The sequence below is a fragment of the Watersipora subatra genome, chromosome 7, assembly GCF_963576615.1.
Source record: "Watersipora subatra chromosome 7, tzWatSuba1.1, whole genome shotgun sequence".
Lineage (NCBI taxonomy): Eukaryota > Metazoa > Bryozoa > Gymnolaemata > Cheilostomatida > Watersiporidae > Watersipora > Watersipora subatra.
The window spans coordinates 63,330,925-63,352,563 of record NC_088714.1 but is presented as its reverse complement, the minus strand read 5'-3'; the positions used below and the strand labels follow the sequence as shown (position 1 = coordinate 63,352,563).

The following is a 21,639-nucleotide window of genomic DNA, read 5'->3' as shown; positions in this document are numbered from 1 at the left end:
CATCTCATTACAGTAAAGACTAGAACCCTTGCAGTGTCGTGAGAATTATTCATGTGTAATACATATCTGCACAATTATTCCACTTCGCACCAAGGCGTTCAATTGGTGCAATTAGTAGCAAGCCTGCATGCAAAGCTTAATGTCAGAGTTCAAATTCTGCATGATGCAATCTTTTTTAAACCAACTAGCCGTGACGATTGACTTGGCTCTTATAATAAAGACTAATATGCGGATGGTCATGTGCGCTGCGAGAGACCGTCATGCGCGCTGTGAGAGACCGTCATGTGCGCTGTGAGAGACCGTCATGCGCGCTGTGAGAGACCGTCATGTGCGCTGTGAGAGACTGTCATGCGCGCTGTGAGAGACCGTCATGTGCGCTGTGAGAGACCATCATGTGCGCTGTGAGTGACTGTCATGTGCGCTGTGAGAGACCGTCATGTGCGCCGTGAGAGACCGTCATGTGCGCTGTGAGAGACCGTCATGTGCGCTGTGAGAGACCGTCATGTGTAGTAAGTATGTGCACAATGTTTCTTATTGTAGAAAGATGGTCAAATGGTGCAGTTGGCGGAGTGCATGTCTGCGAATCTGAATAGGTGGGTGCGATTCTCTTGCGGTGTAACTTTTTTTCCTAGCTCTCTTATTGTGGCTTTAGACAAATAAATGCGGTTCTTATTATAGTAAAAATTATGTAGCTAATATATAAAAATATTTAATAAAAAGATCCGGTGGAATGCTATTATGGAAAACACAGTAACAGTTGAAAAATTCAAAGCGATTTGATAGCCAGATATACTAAGAGATCATTCGCCATTGAACTCTGTTACCTTCCTGAACATGCTGATGGACAATACCTACACACTCGTGTTTCATATTTCTACATGTTTCAATAATATTGTCTTCAAACATAACATGAACATTTCAGAACTCTTGAAGCATAAAGACTTCCTTCTGCTAGATACATTTAGCTGAGGTTGAAATTGAAGCCGCATGCAAAACTTCCTTACCGCTCTTGACATTAGCAAAGAAAATACTAGAGATGCATTTTAAAACAAAAAGATTCAATAATCTAAGATTTACATGATCTTAAAGATCATGTAAAATATGCCTAAAATCTTCGCAGGTTTTACAAAAAATTATCAGTGCTTTTTATCATTTTGATTGTTTTTGATGTTTGAGGTGATCTGACCGCAAGGATTTTTCAACATTAAAATCGAAAAAACTTTAACACAGTTAAAACGCTCAAAAGGAAAATGCATGCGAAGTGATGTGACTAGTTGCTATCATTGTTATAGTTGACACCGTCTATCGCATTCAAACTACAGCGTTACGCGTCTCTGTTCTGTCGGTCTCTTTGCAACTATAGGCATCATAGCCACACTTTCATTAGATCTGATCATATTAACTGTGATCCAATTTGGTCTATTTTAATCTTGAAACATCCTTACAGTCAAATCACCTCAAACATCAAAAACATTCGCAAATAATAGAAAAATACCGATACTTTCTGCAAATATTTATTAAACTTTTGTGTAAGTTCATCTTCAAGTCTGTTGAAAAAAACAAAACAAAACAAATAGAAACAATGGTGCTGCTTTTAACCAACCAGAAACTGGGCTGATTGAAAAGTTTTAACAACTAACGATAAATTAGTGTTAGGATAAATAGAATGTATTTTATATTAGTTACCACTCATGCAAGAAATAATATCTGCAAGGCACATTATTTATATAAAGAGAGTTTAACAAAGCAGGACCGCTACCATAAAATGATCAATCTCCGCAATCGGCTCCGTTTATGTAAGTAGGAACTCTTTTGAGCTTCCTTTAATCTTATTGGCTAATTTTAAAGGTAATTACAAAATGGTTTTTTCTAATATAGCTAATTATCTTGAGATGTAACTTATAAGCAGTGGAGTAAATCATGAAGCAGGAGTTAGTAGTTGATCCAAGGGCCACCCATTGTCTAGTAAAGGCAGCCATGTGCGCCCAACCTTGGTGTGTCTAGGTAGTCAGTGCTAGAATCAGCCAATCAAAACACTTCAGATGGTGCCTCAGTAGTAGCATGAGACAAGCCAGTGGGTGCCCGACTTACTCCCCCATCTACAACATTTGAGGAGACGCTAGAGTTACAGATAGACTTCAATGGTTAATCGATGGCCCTATAACTAAAGGTACTGTTATATTACCAACATGATGGTAAGTAAGTGATAGCCATATACTAGCGATTACAGGGGTATAGCTATATAACCACAAAAGGGTGACTAATCAATAGCAATATATGTATAACTACAGGGGTGTAGTTACATATGTAACCACAAGAATGTAACTAATCAATAATTACATTTATATATAATTTATAATTATTGATTGTTAATTGATTAGGTAACTAATCAATTAATAATCAATAATTATAGATACACCCCTGTTTAAATAAACTGGGGTGTAGCTATAAAACTACAGAGGGGTAAATATTTGATGGCTATACACAAGTAGCTACATAGCTGTAAATTTATAACCAGCAGGGGGTATATAATTGAGAGCTATGTATATGTAACTACAACATGTAGTTACATATATAACCAAAATGGGGTAACTAATCGATAGCTATATAATTACTATAAGGTATGCTATTATATGTGCAACATCCGTAGCCAGTATCTAACAAAAAAAATTAATAAAAATGGTGAATGTTTATAATAAATATCAAAAGTCAGAATACGGTTTTTATCCTTTTAATGCATTGAGGACTAAAATATCCGCCCTGACACGCCCTGGCAGCCGTGAGAGACTTTCATACGTAATAACTAGGAGCACAGTTATTCATAGATATGAAAAGGTGGTTGAATAGCGCAGATAGTAGCAAGCTTGGCTGGGAATTCGAATATCCGGATTTGATTCCCGTATGGCGCTATATATTTTAAAGCTTTTAGCGTAGCTTTGCGTAGATAGACAGACAAACATAGCCATAGCAAAGACGAGGTAGATGTCCAGCATTGCACCGGTAATAAAATAAGTACCCGATAAATTTGAGTAGCTTACCCGGTGTGCTAGTAACTCTAAGCTATTCCAAATCTTTACTATAATAATAGCTGTGAAACCAGCTTGACATTACACGTAATGACATTAGGCATAACGTCGTGATGACGTTAGGCATGGCTATGTAATGTTATTATATAAATTATGTCATTAAGTTTGTTATATATAGATCTTTTTAAATTGACAAAAGTACATTTATATATATAATTTTTAATCAAAGTATGACAGTAAGTTATGCATAGGCCAACCTGAAACTCCACTTGCAATAGCATGTTTGCTAGAGCATAAGTATGTGTATTATTATGCCATAGCATGGCAAGGAACGTGAAGTGTAGCGGATTAGCTAGTCAGTCTGCAGACCTGGAGGTTCTGAGTTCAAATCCAGTGTGAAGTATATTTTTTATTCCTAAGACTTTATCTAGTTATTCGCTATAACTAGACAGACTATTACTATGGCCATTATCACAATACGCATGTGCTTAGCTATCGCTTTCATACAAACTACGTAATTATGAGCCATTCTTCACCACTTTCTATATTTTACTCTTTGAATTACCAAATAAAAACATATATATTAATCAGATTTCTGAGACCAAAAATGTGCTAATTAGGTCGGTTTATACCTGGCAGCTTATGGTCGACAATAATGCCATTTGAATGTGCATCTTCTTTCTTAGCTGCCTCATCTCCTTCTTCATCCGCAGCATTTTCAGAGTCATGTCCTCCGCCCTGCAGACTGATGTGGTTGTAGTTTTCCATGTTGTCATGCAATATCCCAATCCTAGTAAGTAAACAATACACATAATTATTTCTAGTTAGATTTTGTCAAATTTTTATAATTTTCTAAATTACACTTCCTCATAATGTATAAATTGGCTATATTAGCTTTCATATGTCCCACAATATTTTTGGTACAAACAAGAGAGAGTGGTTGTTTGAACATTAGCGAATCATCTTCACCACCTAGTAGTTTGATTTGACTTTCATTTTGATTATTTACACAGCATTTAGTTTTAGGATATTCGTTAAAACTACGCTGTGAATGTTTTTAATAAAAATTTATAAATGTCATATAATCTTGTGTAGTATTCTAAGGTAAAATTAAATGCATATTATTGGGTTTGACAGAAGAGACAGTTGATACCACATTACCTAGTGAGTTAATACTTTTGTTATTCATCTCAACATTTTTACTGAGAATGAATCATTATTATATTAGTCAACAGCTTTATTGCTGTTATTGCCATTATTAATATTACTGCTGTTATTACTGTTATTAATATTACTATTGTTATTACTGTTATTAATATTACTACCATTACTACTATTATTAATGTATATAATATTATTACTGTTATTAGTGTAATTAATATTACTACTGTTATTAGTGTAATTAATATTACTACTGTTATTACTGTTATTAATGTTACTATTGTAATTACTGTTATTAATATTATTACTGTTATTACTGCTATTAATATTACTATTGTTATTACTGTTATTAATATTACTACCATTATTACTATTATTAATGTATATAATATTATTACTGTTATTAGTGTAATTAATATTACTACTGTTATTAGTGTAATTAATATTACTACTGTTATTACTGTTATTAATGTTACTATTGTAATTACTGTTATTAATATTATTACTGTTATTACTGCTATTAATATTACTACTGTTATTACTGTTATTAATATTACTACTGTTATTACTGTTATTAATATTATTACTGTTATTACTGTTATTAATAATATTACTGTTATTACTCTCATTATCTTTTTCTTGCAAAGTAGCAGCCAGAACAATCAGCAGTTGTAATAAATCTGGAAAGCGATCTCCAGTCTGCGCCCAACAAAACAAGTTATCTATCTCGATGCGCAAACATGCTTTAAGCCGACGTCTGGTTGAGGTTAAACTGCTCAGACCGACTCTGTGGAAGTATGTGCTAGAATGCATGTGTGTGAAATTATGAATACTGGTCGACAAAACTTTGTAAATGAATAAAAATGTATTTATATATAGATGTACACTATCAAAGTATAATAGTAAATTTTATTTGTGCTTTTGCATATGATAGTTTTGCTAAAATAATTATCGCTTTGGGTCAATCAGTGATTTTAATGTTACTTTTACAAAACAAACCAGGCTAAACAACTTTATTACAGCCACAAAAATAATGAGCCAAGCGTTTTAAAAGGTAAATCTTGGACAAACCAGAATATATATCCACAAATAAAAAAATCTAAAAATTATTTCACAAACCCTCACCTGAGGGTTTTGTCTTGTATCTGCAGATCAATCATGTCAACCTCGTCAAACAAATCGATAGAAAGAGAATCAGAGTTTGGATTAGCCATCTGTGACCTGAAGCAGAAAATTAAACTGGTGAAATACTAACAGAGGTCTTAGAGAGAAGAAGAGCTACTTTGCAAGGAGAGAATAAACAACCACAATGGGTCCAGGTGAAAATATATGATCATGGACTTAGTGGGTGGCATAATGAAGCAATACTTTGACTACTCGTATAAAATCAATGACCATTATATGTATTTTATGTTTACAAAGAGCTGGAGATTAATGCTGAGCTGCTCTTAGCTTTAATGCTGGCCAGATTTACTAATTTTCTTTCAATTCACTAGAAGATAACAGCCAATCTTCAAGCTAAATGGATGCTTTTGGGTGCTTTTTTGCATCATGAGATTTTTTGTATTCAGGTCATACTTGACTCATCCTTATAAATATCACCAATCCTTATAAAGAGTGATATACTTGATAGTGGAGCGAGGTGCCTGCTATAGAGTAGTGTACGTTATATAGAGTAGTGTGTATGATACTGAGTAGCGTACATAGTGTTGTACCTTAGAGAGACTAGTGTACATAACACCTAGTGTTGTACCTGGTACAGAGTAGTGTACATGACACATAGTGTTCAACCTTAGAGAGACTAGTGTACATAACACATGGTGTTGTACCTGGTACAGAGTAGTGTACATTATACATGGTGTTGTACCTGATACAGAGCAGTGTACATAACACATGGTGTTGTACCCGGTCCAGAGTAGTGTACATGACACATAGTGTTGTACTTGGTACAGAGTAGTGTACATGACACAGTGTTGTAGCTGGTACAGAGTAGTGTACATGACACATAGTGTTGTACCCGGTCCAGAGTAGTGTACATGACACATAGTGTTGTACTTGGTACAGAGTAGTGTACATGATACAGTGTTGTACCTGGTACATAGTAGTGTACATGACACAGTGTTGTACCTGGTACAGAGTAGTGTACATGACACATAGTGTTGTACCCGGTACAGAGTAGTGTACATGACACATGGTGTTGTACCTTAGACAGAGCGGTGTACATGACAAATAGTGTTGCACCTGTTACAAAGTAGTGTACATAACACATAATGTTGTACCTGGTACAGTGTAGTGTACATGACACATAGTGTTGCACCTGTTACAGAGTAGTGTACATGACACATAGTGTTGTACCTGGTACAGAGTAGTGCAGCTGACAGCTAATAGGTAGTATACTTACGTCGGAGAAGGGATCTGAATTTGCTTAAAGAGGTAAGGAGCCTCCTCTTTGGATGAAGGTAGAATGGAGACTATAGCTGGGGATCTTTGACTGCAAGATTAATGTTTGCTTTGTAGCAGAGCTCCTTAAATACAGTTAAAATATTTTGTGATGTTATTTTTCATTGGGTTGAGCTGATCAGCAGGCAGAAAAATAAATTGGATCATATAACAGCTTGTAATAGCAAATTTCCAATAAATGCCTTGAATACTTTACACTAATTTTAGGAAAACAACTAATTTTCTTTGTAATTAGAACAACTTTGCTGTATTAGTGCCCATAGTTGATAATAGGTTTATAAACAAGCGGAGAATGCAGAAAGATGAAGAAGATATAAGGTGGGCATGAAGGGGACCCTGTGTCTCCTTCATGGACACAAAGGAGTGACAAGTGGGAGACAATGAAGGAAGCATGCGGAAAATATAAGTGAAGTATGAGCAAAATATAATCTCAAGTATGAGGGGAGTGTGAGCGAGGTGAGAGCGGTGTGAGGAAACCATGAAGAGGTATGAGGGAAGCATAAGGAGGTACGAGGGACACATGAGATGAAAATGAGGAAGATACAAACGTATTTGAGTACAGTACATAGTAAGTACATTATCCTAGTAATAGTAAATATCACTATTTTGCAGAATTTCATGCCGATTACAAAAAAAAATTTAGTTTGAAACTATTTAACAAAAAAATTGAGCCGGCCCAAAAATGTACATGTCAGTAATTAATTATCAAAAACTACTTACTTTAGAATCAGCAAAAGGTTTTGTAGTAAAAATTAAATTTCTAATTTAACTTTTCCCATGACCAAACACGAGCGAAGCGATTGGTTGGGAGGTTTATGATAAATGCACATGTGCACACAACTCCAAAAGATTATTCATCAACAATGAGACGAACCCTTGTCTCGAAATTTCATCAACAAATTTAACCATCATTTTGTAGAGTCGTTAAAGTATAATAACGATACAAAACACATATAAGCCTAATTAAATATGTTACCAAGTCTTTTTAAACCGTCGACATTATCTTAAAACTTACCCATCTGTTCGGATTATACACAAATAGACAGATTTATTTGGACGAAATCGTTATTAAAACTTGCTAAGCCTCACTTTTATCAAAGTTAAGACCGGAAATTGAAACGCCGAGCGACAGAGAATAGAACGATTAAGTCGTGCGCATTTCACGAAAAAATAATGTGCACATTTCACCAGTCTATAGCATTGTCGAATTGCTGAAGGTTTCTGTAATTAACGTAGGAGTACTGAAATCGTTTCATTTTTGCCGATTTCAAAGTAACTGACAATTTAGACAATTTTGAGTATTTTGGTATTCTAACTGATGTCCAACGCAGTGAAAGTAAAAAAAATGAAGATATTTCTTTCTAACGTTCTTATGAGATTATTACGATATTTAATTATAAGTTTGGATATTCTTCTTGATACTTCTTGATATTATTAGCTATGACGTTTTTAAATGTAAACAAAATTGTGTATTGGTTTTCTATTATTACTGTATTACTATATTAATAATATTGGTTATTCTAATAATATCAGTGTATTTTACTTCTAATATTGCATTTCTCCTATTGCAGAGGGAGAGATATAAACACATAATCATTTCCTTTCATTATTGCCGTTTGTCAAGACCAAACACTTTTTTAAATGGATTTTCTAAAAATCTATATAAATATCACTTCTTGATATTGTTAGCTATTATGTTTCGAAATGTAAACAAAATTGTGCATTGGTTTTATATTATTACTAAATTAATAATATTGGTAATTCTAATAATATCAGTGCATTTTACCTCTAATATTGGCCAATATTGCATTTCTCCTATTGCAGGGGGAGAGATATAAACATATAATCTTTTCCTTTCATTATTGCTGTTTGTTGTATACAATAACACCCACACCCAGTACATTACAGCTACCATTGCAGTTATCCTATTGCACTGCAGTGCCATTTGACCGCTAATATTGCATTTCTCAACCATCAGTACCCTTTCTTTTTTCCAATATCACTTTGGTCGTGGGCTGTGTGACAGTGGAATTTCTAGTAATATAAATGAAAATATAATATATATATATAATAAATGAACATACATGATGATGGCCAAACCTTTTCTAAGTTTCTCATGATTCTTCTACGAGTGTAATAACAAGTAGCTAAGAATTCTCACATAGTTGAACTGGAACTACCTGAGCTAAAGCCCTAACAGTGATTATAACTAGAAGCAGCAGGAGATGAGAATATGTTAATCCTTATGAGTGTGAGTGAAGGAATGTTACACTTACTTGACTATGCTGTTTATGGCTGGTCTCCTTCTACAATAAAATGATCATCATCTCTATCATTATCACTATCATTCATCATCATCTCTATCATTCATCAGTAACTCTATCATTGTCATTAGCAATATTATCGTCAATAATCGTACATATAATCGTCAATAATCAAACATCATCTAAGTATAATTAGCATATTTCCATATCAATCGTCTCTGTATCCTACTTCACACATGTATAGCATTATTGTAGACTGCTCTTTTCGTACGTGATGTAATTGTATGTAAATACACTTTATGTAAATAAGAAGGTGATAGGTTATACCGTAAATACACACAATGATTTGATCTACAGACTGGTAAATTTTGTGCCTTAAAATTGGAAAAAAGGCTAATTAGGTTTGGTCAAACATGCCACTATTTGCACCACAGCAACCACAAAAACTTTATTTTTTTATTTTTTGAAGACCTACTAAACTAATTGGTTCATTAACAACATAGTAAACTCAGCAGACCATAGAGTAATTTCCTCTAAAGGCAAGTCGTAATAAAAAGCTTTGAATCTCTCACTGAGCAGAGGAAGCGAGGCTACGTGGCTGTCACAACTGAGTTGATCACCTTATTTTATATGTAAAAGCTTTGCAGCATGCTGCAAAAATTAAAAAACACTGAGCTATATAACAGGCCGAAGCCACAGAGTTTGACAGGTTTATTTCTGTGATCAGAGATCTTATCTTATAACAAGTATAATTTAATCTTCCATAGCGCTAATAATAGGGAAAATGATAGTTTCTGAATCTAACCTTTCTAGTTAGAGTTTCTAGTGTCTCCCTCACTCACCAATCAGGAGATCAAGTTACATATAGTAACAGTTACAATTTAATATAATGTTCTACTGCTTTGGCAAAATTTTTAACTCGGTGTGATGCTGACACTGATCTGGTGTATTTTATATAACAGTAATTATTTCTCTAACCTATTATATAAACATCGCTATAAATAGGCACACATCTGATAGATATATAATAGTTGCTATAAGACATACGGGTGAATCCTCCTGTACTCGGCGGGTGACATCTTTTTCTTTGGGTTGTTGACATCAGTTTTTTCATCCTCATCTACAGCAGGTTTTAATTATAAAGTATATTCGCCAATTTTCATTTTTCACACAACAAATCAACTTAAAAAGCTATCTTCTGTAATGATTGGCTTGAGGCTCTTTCAGAAGCAGCTGTAAATTCATGTAACTAAACTTTTTACAAGACTTCAATGGAGCCATTCTATCATTTTTACACACTTTCTCACCGGCTTAAAAACTTTTTAAAATTGTCTCATCAAATCAACTAAGTAAATTGATCATTAAATTGAGCATAAACTAAATATTGGTGGTCAGCATCTAGACTCAAATCAAAAATTTAAAGTGAGCTTGTCTCACTAGCTTTTTATGGCTCGTCCCATAATAAAACCTATATATTTATACTAACCGAACAGCAACTTATGTATTTAAATGAGATTTTCTTACAAAAAATAAATAAAACTATAAGCTTTAAAATGGTCCAGAACTGTTTAATAAAACTACTACATACAGTCAAACATGGATAACTCGGCCACGGATAGCTCGAACACATGGTTAATTCGAACATTTCCTTTGGTCCGTTCCCACGTAATGATAAATTGCTATAGATAACTCGAACTCAACACTGTTAATTCGAACTGTTTTTTTGCCCAACGGCTACCGAAACGGTTGTTATCGCTTTAGAAAATCTCTTTATTCAAAGCCATAGAGGTAAACCTCATATTTTCGTAACTCATAAGCGTTGTTATTACCACCATCGGCAAAATAATTTTGTCAACGACTTTTCTAAAGGTTTGGTGAAATTTGATTTATACTGCTATACGATTAATAGCACGGGCTTGCCGGGTCACGCGCGCAAGAAGTTTCGCCACGCACATACAAAACAAAAACAGCATGTTGTTTTGTATGTACGTGGCGAAAATCCTTGAGTGCGTGACCCGGCTAGCCCGTGACGAATAGTTTTCCGACGTTGATTCCGTGTTGAATCAACGTCGGAATGTTGAATGTTTAAAACGTCTTAAAATTGTTTTTATTAAACGTATACGTTGTCTTAGCTAAAAAAAACTATTCATCGTTTGACCTAAACACAGAATACGTGTGTACATTCAATAAGTACCCATTCAAAAAGCGTGAGTGATATACAATGTACCGTTAAACCTCGTAAAACTTTTAATTGAACTGCCTCGGAGTGTTGCTCTTAATGAATCCCAGGTAAAGTAAGGGATTTTTCTTTGGTAACTTTTTCTTGAAGTTGCATAAACTTCAAGAAAAGTCGGCAAAATTGATCGTGGGTAAAACGCTCAAAAGAAAAAGATGTCTTTTCTTTTGAGCATTTCAACAACGATCAATTTTTGCCAATTTCAATCTAAAAAAACGTCCTGGCAATAACATCACCTCAAACAACAAACCAATCTCAAGTGATAGAAAAATCTCTATACTTTTTGATAAAAACGTTTTAAACTTTACATTAGAAGCATTTAATTTGAAACAAGCCATTTGTGCTTTTGATTTATATTATAGTTTGCATATGTACATGTATCTACTAATAAATAAGTAAATACATGGACTTGTGACAGTGCTCTGATAACTTGAACGCTCTGATAATTCGAACACTTTTGCTCGGTCCCGTGAAGTTCGAGTTATCCATGTTTGACTGTACTCTTATTTATATTCTGAGAAGTTTAATTTTGCTCAAGTTTCTATGCATATGAAGTGAGTGTAAATAATAAAAATCAACTCTGTTCCAGTGTGAATCAGGTCGCCAGGTAGCATGGCAACAGCTGACAGGTCAAACCAATATAAGCCATGATGAACCATAACACATCTTTCACAAATACATAAATTCTTTCACATATAGAAGCTAAAGTAAACTTATTCTACCATCTTGACATCACGCATACAAATATGAGATTGACTAGCCGAATTCCCGGCGTTGCACGGATATTAAAAACAGCTTATGAACAGTGGCAGGTAATGCAGTTGTCTGGCACTTGCCATTAGCCTGGCACATTGGTAATGACTAATTTTAGTAAGCTACCACCGGTATTGCTAAACTTACTAATAGGACCAGTGAGAGCAAGCTTTAGTGACGTAGTGAAACGCGGAGTGCTATGCATATTTTAAACAACATAGCGACTCACATTGACTAGTGAAATCATAGAAGCTCATGTAGCTTAGCATGTAAGATTATTGCCTGGTGATCAAGAGATTATGAGGTCAAATCTAGCACAAAGCGAAAGCTTTTTTCCTAAATTTTATAGCTGTAGCTGGATACGCCGAATTACAGACCTTGAGGTTTATAAATACGGATTATCCACAGACTCACACAGATTACCCAACATCTTTAAACCAGAACTGCTTTGCTTACCATTCTCAGGAGCATTCTTGACACGTATTGCAGGGTTGAAGGTATCAGACCTTAGCGTTCTACCCATCTCTTTCTTAATCACATCAAAGTTTTTCCTTTTGAATGTTATCCAGACGACAAAACAGCAGTAGGTATAGAGTGTCTAAAACAGACAGGCCATTTCAACAAATGATAATCATAAGCTTACTAGAAGTATGTACTAGTAGTGTGGAAGCCCGCCAGCCGGAAGTTCAGGCCAGTTTTTTAGGTCTGTTCAACTCTACTCTGCTTAGCTACCAACAAGGAACAAAGAAACCTTTGTGACACTCGGTAAAAGAAGACGGAGCGTACTCTGTGAAGGCACCTATAAAAAAAGATACCGCTCCAGCAAGAATCAGAGCACTTTTAGCCTTCTCTGTATATGTGCACCGCTGCATATATCTCTTATATATATAAATACATATCTATATTTTGATTACCACTGCGCAGCTATTATGAATTAGATGTAGTATCGTGAAGGCGTTTTTTTATGTTTTTGCCACTTTAGCTTTTTAGTAATCACAGTTACGACGTTTATGGCAAGAAATCATTTTTGGTCAGATCCATTACTGGTAGGATCATCTCTACCAACACGATTTCTTTCACACAAGTGGATCAAACGCAGTTCTGCTCTCACATCGGTTTAATATGGTTCAAGTGAGTAAAATTCAACAATACTGCCTTATTGGGTGTAGGCATATTTAGTTCAAACCTCATTTAATACAGTAATGTCAGATAAGACAAAGTTATTAGTAAAAATTTAAGCTTGTCTTATTCGCATAGTGTTGTTTCCTCAATTTTGTCTATTAGACTATGCTTTTTCCTTCTTTTTGTCATAAACTATGAAATAGATTTTTGCTGAGTCATTCATTTATTGGAAGTAAACAGCAACTAATTTAACTTCAACAACAAAATTAGGTGGCCTTGACATAGGACTGAATAGCTTCTGATTCAAATTATTTTTAAACCTAACTTCAAGATGAACATGTCAGGTAATATATTCCAATACACGGTTTAAATTCAAATGGAGCCTTATGGCACTACTCAAACATATGGCTGCAAGCGTTGAGATTATATTAATAGGAGTTATCTAACCTCGTACAATCCTCTGTCTCTATAGGTATTAGAAACTCTTTTGCTGAAAAAGAACAATAATATAACTTGAACATTTGACTATCTAAATATAACGCATGTATCGGGGAGGAATAACTATATTTCATAGGAGAGGTATAGCGACTTGCAAATATACACAAATAAGAATAGGAGGTGAGATTCACTCTTGAAGATAGATTTACTTCAGTAATGATCTAGTAGATTAGTGTTAGCAAGTGGGATACTAAACAGGAGGCTCAGAAAAATTCATCCGTCTAAAAACTCAAAGCTGCTATGGTACCCGCTATGCAAATTTGCAAAACACATGTTGTGAACCTCAAAAAATACTTCAATCAGTCATCCTACATCTCTTTAGTTTGATACATTCTACTACTGCTTGTAAAGTGGTTTTAAATTAAAAATTAGGTAGCACTAGCTTTATCCAGCAGCTACTTCAACGAAACCGATAACAGACAACTCCGAATGTGACTTAGGTTTGTTTGAAGGTTCCGTGTGACATTTTTATGAGCAGGTCACAAACTGTTCTTAAATAAAATGCTTCGCGCCATTGAAGTATTTGATGGTCTATGAGCGAAGCCATGTGAATAACCAATGTTCCAACCAAAAAGGATTTGTCTCGTGACTTCATGAATGACAGCACAGCTAGAGTAATAGTGACAGGAAATATCCATTCGCTTTAAAAGCTGCAACACGGGCAATTGCATTTATTTTTCATTTCATTTAGTAGTACGAGAGATGACTCACCTTCCACATCCCATATGATGGGCGTCATCTAGCCCCACCCCAAGCACCAAATGACAGTAAGATCTGCCGAGCTTTTTCCTTGCTATTTCTACTCTTGCACACGCATCAGCAAACAGCTTTCTCTCAGCTTGACCTTGTTCACTAGATAACAGAACATGAAGAGTGTTAAAGGAAGATGATATTAAAGGCATTTAACATTTTAAACACAAATCTATGCAAAACAATATGAGTGTGAATGATGAATTGTGTTCGCTTTGATACTAATATACTTGATCAGTTGAGAGTTGGAGTAAAATATAGAAGTATATACACAATTTATTGTTTCTGATTTGAAAATGCTTGGTAGTCGTAAATTAACAGTAAATCATAACAAAACAGTGCAAAACTAACTAAATTTAATATGCTCTAGTTTGTGTCGAACACACCATAATCTTGATTTGCATCATTTTGATTATCTGGAACTAAAACTACAAAAAGAACTCGGCTTTTATGAAAACTTCTATTAATTGATCACAAATGTTTAATTTTATGCTCAGGTCTTTTCTTAGTGGTTTATTGTTCAAGCAACCTTTTGCAGAAATTCAACATTTTGATGAATTTGTTTTGTATTTTTTAAAAGTAGAGCCATTCTAACAATCAAGAAACAGAATCTGTAAATATATTTTGTTTGACAGTCATGTGAGGAATAAAAAGGTAATGAATACCATAACTGAACAAAAAATAGCTAATGAATGGGTTTCGCAGCAAATAAATCATGTTTGACAGTCATGGCATAGAAAACAGCGAACCGCAAGCTCGATCAATAGATTATTACAAAATATCAGTTATTTAAAAGTTTAGGTAATGGAGAGGCATAGCTCAGCATCTTGTTTACAGTAATGAAATAGAAACGTTCACCAAAAATAATTTTTTACATGTCTGATGAAACTAAGCATACTAATTTTACCATTTCAAAATTTTTGATCTCTGTCACTAATAAAACTATTACTGCATCCAAAATACCGGGGAGATAAGAAAATAGGTGGGATGTCCACAAAAAGTGACACAAATGTGCAGCGTATGTGTATTTACAGTTCTTTGATTGTTAAAAATGACAAAATTAGACAATATGCCATGTAGGAATAATGAAGTTCTCATCAAGAACTCATTAATATTGCCTTATACAGACTTGCTGGGATTTTGTGTTAGCAAGTTTTGACATTTAGAGAATTGATTAGCTGAGAAATTGAAAAGATCAAATGCTTCAAACCCAAAAAGGGTAAAATCAGAATATATTTATCATGAGATAATCAGAAATGATTGGTAAAGAACAGATAACTGTCTTAAATAACAGGCTATAGAAATCAAATCACTGGCTAACTACGTAACGATGACTACAAAACTGTATGTGCATCTAAATTAGATTTGTTGTGTGAAATAATAATTTTAAGGTATTAACCGTTCACGACCGAATTCGTCGTATTCTTCTCTGTAGAAACAACAGAAACATACAATTGAAGTATAAATCAAAAAGTACAAAGAAACACTATAAACCAACTAGTTTGAATAAAAAAAATTTACCAACGGTTTAATTGAAGGTTAAAATTTGAACAACTTCAAAATGGAAAAGACTCCCGTTTACTATTTGTCATACACTAAAATTGACTGACTCATACATCTGCTGCAAAACGTTGAATATAATATATAACCCTGTCTTTGCAAGTAAATAAAACTAGTGTTAGAACTAGAGTTTAAATAGATGGATGATAATGACATAACATCCAAATGTCAGTAAATCTCACTCATGACCTGAATGAGGTGATGTAATTGTACAATAGTAGGTACTTACTAAATCCAGAACAACTTTATGCCGATGAATGACTACTGTACACAAAACACCTAAAAAGCTTACACAATGCTCAGTGCTTTTACATTAATAGATATATATTATAGCTGTGACTACTCGAGCGTCGTGGAAATTTAGTTTATGCAATAGCTACAAGCTAGTAGACTTATATTACTAGTATAATACTTACATGCTAGTAGACATATATTACTAGTATAATACTTACATGCTAGTAGACATATATTCCTATTATAATACTTGCATGCTAGTAGACATATATTACTAGTATAATATTTACATGCTAGTAGACATATATTACTAGTATAATAATTACATGCTAGTAGACATATATTCCTAGTATAATACTTGCATGCTAGTAGACATATATTACTAGTATAATACTTACATGCTAGTAGACATATATTACTAGTATAATACTTACATGCTAGTAGACATATATTACTAGTATAATAATTACATGCTAGTAGACATATATTCCTAGTATAATACTTGCATGCTAGTAGACATATATTACTAGTATAATACTTGGATGCTAGTAGACCTATATTACTAGAATAATACTTACATGCTAGTATACATATATTACTAGTATAATACTTGGATGCTAGTAGACCTATATTACTAGTATAATACTTACATGGTAGTAGACCTATATTACTAGTATAATACTTACATGCTAGTAGACATATTACTAGTATAATACTTACATGCTAGTAGACATTTGGTTTTTTAGAGCCAATTCCTCACGTTTGAAGAAACAATCATAGTAGTACAGTAGATTGTATAGAAAATCATCAAACTGGGTAGCCCTAAATCAAAACAGTGAATAGAGTAAACTTTGGTTTATGATATATTCTTCAATAACATTGAGGAATAACCAAAGATTCTATTGACAAAGCATCAGCACTTTTTACGTTAAATATTTTGATAATTAGTAAAGCGAGTGATCTAACAGCAGAAGAAGTCAGTACCACTCTATAAAAAATCTACTTGTTGACACAATAAAGTTGGATGAGTTGGCATATATGCCCCAAGCTCTAGTCATGAAACAATAAAATCAGGATTTTCATGCATTTCAAATAAAACCTAGTAATGTGACTGCTATAAGCTTCACACACAAAACTGAAATCAAACCAACATGATAATGCAATTGTGTAATAAAAATGTCTATCAAATATTGCACTTCCAGAAAAATGCAAAATGTAAAACATTCCGATACTAAAAAACTAGGAAATAGATTTCAGTTACCAGGTTGAACAACTACTGTAATAAAGTATATTCTGTGTATTGATCAGTGCTACCTTTTTCAAGATACAGATCGTATTCCTTTGTTGATAAAGTCCTCATCTGACAGGGAGGTTATCATAATTAAGTTGAAACTGAAGAGTTTTAGGTTTCAACGTTTTTAAAAACTATTTTGAATGAACCCAATTAAAACCTTGTGAATTAGGGAGGCTGGCGATAAGAATATAATTACTGCAAACATCAATAGCGCATTGTCATCCTCCAATTTATGATCAAACCAAAAAGCTTTAAACTCATAATTATTCAAACCATGAGCAAAACTCAGTAGAAATGGTGTAACTTGTTGGTGAATTAAAGAAATACTACTTTTATGTTTTTTGTGTGTCTAAATTTGGGTAGCTTAAAAACGAGAATGAGAAATGCAAAAGTATATCTAGGTACATACTTGAATATAATGCTGTCAAAATCGGGGGCGATAGGTGCTGAGTCAAGCTCGACTAGTTGGTCATACGCCACCGCTTTAATGTCATCTAACATCACTATGGCATTCTTAGCATTCTTTCTCAACTGGCTCGGGGACGCATGTCTGTTGCCATGTTTGCCTCTTAATTCTATAACAACATCAAAGCCCAACCAATCAACCAATTTGCCGCCTCAACTTTTAAAACAGTTTCAACATAACCTTGGTAGACTATAGGACGACATAGCCTGTCTTGACAAAATTTTGTTTTTGAGGAGTTGCCCCCCCCCATCGAGCGAGCGAGCACCACAACATGTTGTGTTGCTCGCTCGTTTGACGGGGGAACAACTCCGCAAAAACAACAGTTTGTCGAGGCAGGCTAAGGAAGACATGACATAGAGAAAAAGATAATCCGTGATCTACTCTGAATGTAAAACTTAAAACTGGAGTGTTTATTTATAAGGATGTCATTCATTAACACCTTTAGCTACTCTTGAATGGCAAATCTTATTGATATATATCAATATATATCAATGGTCAATCAAAACAAGCAGCGATCATATTGAAAGACACACAGTGATTTTTTCTAAAACCTTCCAACTGCCTAAACCAAAGACTATCCCTGTTGTGACACTACCTGAATGTATTTTTTTCTGTGGCACTATAAATCCTGTGATATCACAGCAATGTAAACTTTCCATGACACTACCTCAATGTATACCTTCTGTGGCACTACACGAATGTATGTTTTCTGTGACTTCACCAGAATGTATTATTTCTGACAAAGTACATGATTGTGTAGTGTCTACAACTCTACCTAAATATTTCTGTTCTGTGATACTACCTCAATGTATACATTCTGTTATACCAAATAAATATATAGTTCATGGGTTTTGTGATATGTATGTAAATGTTTAATTATCTTACCTGAACGCATACCTTTTGTGACACTATCTAATTTTAAATGAAATTAATTTTATTGCTCATCTGCCTCACCAGAAATAAATGCTGACATTGCAAAACTTACGATTATGTGCAGCGGTATTTCTTGGTCTGTTTGTAGTGTTGGAGGTTACTCTGTCATTCTTTTTCAAGCCTACGTGTCTCAAACCAGCCTCACCAGCTTTAGCTCGTTTTCGTTTGTCTTTGCTGTCAGCTATTGCTGCCCCGCTAAAAAGAAACACAGCTGTTACCAATCGAGTTACACATGACAGCTATAGAAGACCTAATCATGCTCTTTAGTTAAAAAAAACTGTCTACTTTACAATAACACTGATAGTCCTATTTACATCGTCTAGACAAGCTGTCATTTTTTACTGAAGCCTGGTTGTGTCTTTTTTTAAAGTCAGCTTAGGTTGGGTAGAGAAAATTCTAAACAAACTTGCTTTTAAACAAGCAAAATTCTGCCATGCATGCTACTTACAAAAAACAGAAAACAAAATATCTGACTCAAATCAGTACAATCTCAGCATGAAATAAACAATAATTGATTACTTCAACATTTCATGTGTTTATGTGTATAATTAATTACTTGGTGTGACTATGTGTGTGACTGGTTACTTGATGTAATACTGTGTGTAATTGGGTGCTTCATGTGACCTAATGTGTGATTGGCTGCTAGATGTGGCCATGTGTGTGATTGGTTATTTCATGTGAATATGTCTGTGATTGGCTTTTTACTGTGTATATCTATTGACTGACTTCACATTTTGTTAGTTGTTGTATCAATGTGTTTAGTAGAAGAAAAATCGATTGCGTATTACCATTTATGAATCAAAGCGAAACAAAGGTTTTTCACCTCTTGAACTTTTTATAACTTGACTTCAGCTTGATTTTACATATGCATAGCTTATATAAGCAATTAGTGCACCTAGTGGGCCAGAAGCAGGAAAACTGCCGATGCCAAGAACCGACCAAGACCCGACCCGGTGGACGACACGGCCCTCAGTAATACTTCTGGCAGGCCGAGGGTGGACTGCTGAGTCAGCTATACAACCACGGGGTAAAGCCAAGCTCAGCCAGGAGCTATATGAGATGTCGCAAAAACAACAGATTGCAGAGCTCCTGGAATTCCCACACTGTGTAGTTAATTATATGTTAATGGCATATTTGACTGTATCTTTATATACATTCATTGCAAAATATATGCTCTTTTGCCTTGTAATCAAATGGTTTGATTCTTGAAGAGCAAATAGAAAAACACGTTTGGTTCCTTGACATTAGCATAAACAAATCCTAAATATTACCTTTTGCTTTCCATGTGCCATTCCAATCGCCCATCTTCATTTGCTTTTAGATTCCACTTCACCCCAATTGGTGTAGAAAACTAAAAGAAAACATATAGGACACAACTGTAGTTCAAAACCACAGCCAACAAATGCGAAAAATTTCAAAAGTTTATCAATACATACACCACAAAGCAAATCCCAAACAAGATTAGAATCTTCTGTTAAATAATACAAAATCAAAAGATAAATTTACTGCATTTCTGTAAATTTTCCAGATTCTAAATGATTCCTACAAGCTAATGTTAAAACATGGACTATTTTGTATGCTAAATTTTAGTTCCTTACATAATGACACTTGAGAAAGTACTCAGTGTCTATCAGTGCCATCAAGAGTTACAGTTGATAAGCTCCGCTGCTGACATACTCTACTCTATTGAGCATAATTACTTGCTTGACAAATAATATTGTACCAAATAACTTTTTTAGGTATTAAATAGGTCTATTGCACCACTCGACAGAACATAGCTGTGGGATATGCTGATTTTCCAATTCTTCTAGAGCTATATTTAACAAACATCAATTTTGGTGCTTACTTTTAATGAACTGTTTGGAATTCATTGTTTTGAGTGTGAGTGTGCTAGTTTAAAAATACATCAATTTTGCAAGTTAGCATTTATGTATTATTATGCGACAAAATGGTTATCTGGAGTCTTACGCAGAACTGTTGAACCTAGCAAAGAAGAAAGCTAGTTGATAAACTACATTCATAGATTGTCAAATTGCAGAACAAAATAGAGCATAGAATTATCTTTAAAATGTTTTAATAAGCTGATCTGAATGTTATCATGTGGTGAAACATATATACCAAGAGTTAATATATAACTAAAAAGCGACTCTAAACCAAGTGTCAGTATGAAAAAACGTCTAATAAAAAGAGATTTAAAGACTGGCAAAATATTGCAGAATTGATTAATGACTTACATGCATACTCAGTATTAAAAGAAAACGCAAAATTATATACTCTCAAGGCTTACTCAAAAAAGTGAAGTTTAGAGCAAACTGGTAGCGAAACTTCTAAGCGAAAGTCTAGGCACAAACTTAAAGTTTTGTAACAAAATTTGTACACTAGACGGCTTTATGTCAAATGCATGAAACATAAACCTGAAATTTTTACATAATTTTCAGTCTTCAACACGTACTTGTTCTTAAACAGTTATTACTAACTTTTAAAGAGTGTTTTTGGTCTAATTATATTACCGAGAACCGTCGTAGTTCTTAACGTATTCAATATATATATGAGCAATCTTTATTGTGGTAATCAATAGTCATATTTTACAATATGTTTTCCACAAGGTACCACGGCAAGTAAACAAACTAAAAAGCGATGTACAACAAAGAATAAAAAGGACCGCAAAGAAACTATAGTCTAACTAAAAAACTAGTGAATAGTCTAACTAATATAGTGCGACTTGATAACACACCAATGATGTGCGACTTGACCTCAACGTAGCTACCTGTCATTGTTACCTTATCTTGTGCAGCAGCTGACTTTTGAGCCATTTCAAGTGTAATGTTTGTATGGATCACATATAGCGATATAGCGAGTATAAGCACAATTGCTCATGTACG

General features: G+C 34.1%; 1 protein-coding gene across 2 annotated transcripts; it reads right to left on the bottom strand.

The window, feature by feature from the left end:
* Window positions 1–1,736: 1,736 nt before the first annotated feature.
* LOC137400200 (protein phosphatase 1 regulatory subunit 36-like) lies at window positions 1,737–21,639 on the bottom strand. Of its 2 annotated transcripts, XM_068086520.1 has the most exons (14): window positions 21,538–21,639; window positions 20,029–20,108; window positions 18,810–18,952; window positions 17,768–17,933; window positions 16,785–16,886; window positions 14,232–14,372; window positions 13,470–13,512; window positions 12,357–12,498; window positions 9,959–10,031; window positions 8,924–8,953; window positions 6,589–6,678; window positions 5,313–5,408; window positions 3,659–3,816; window positions 1,737–2,099 (listed from the first exon to the last, which is right to left on the bottom strand). In XM_068086520.1, the coding sequence occupies exons 1-14, from the start codon at window positions 21,568–21,570 to the stop codon at window positions 2,029–2,031; spliced, it is 1,368 nt and encodes a 455-aa protein (XP_067942621.1). In that variant the 5' UTR covers window positions 21,571–21,639; the 3' UTR covers window positions 1,737–2,028. The 2 variants fall into 2 exon arrangements, with proteins under 2 accessions (XP_067942621.1, XP_067942622.1); XM_068086521.1 differs by lacking the exon at window positions 13,470–13,512 and having other exon boundaries at window positions 14,270–14,372.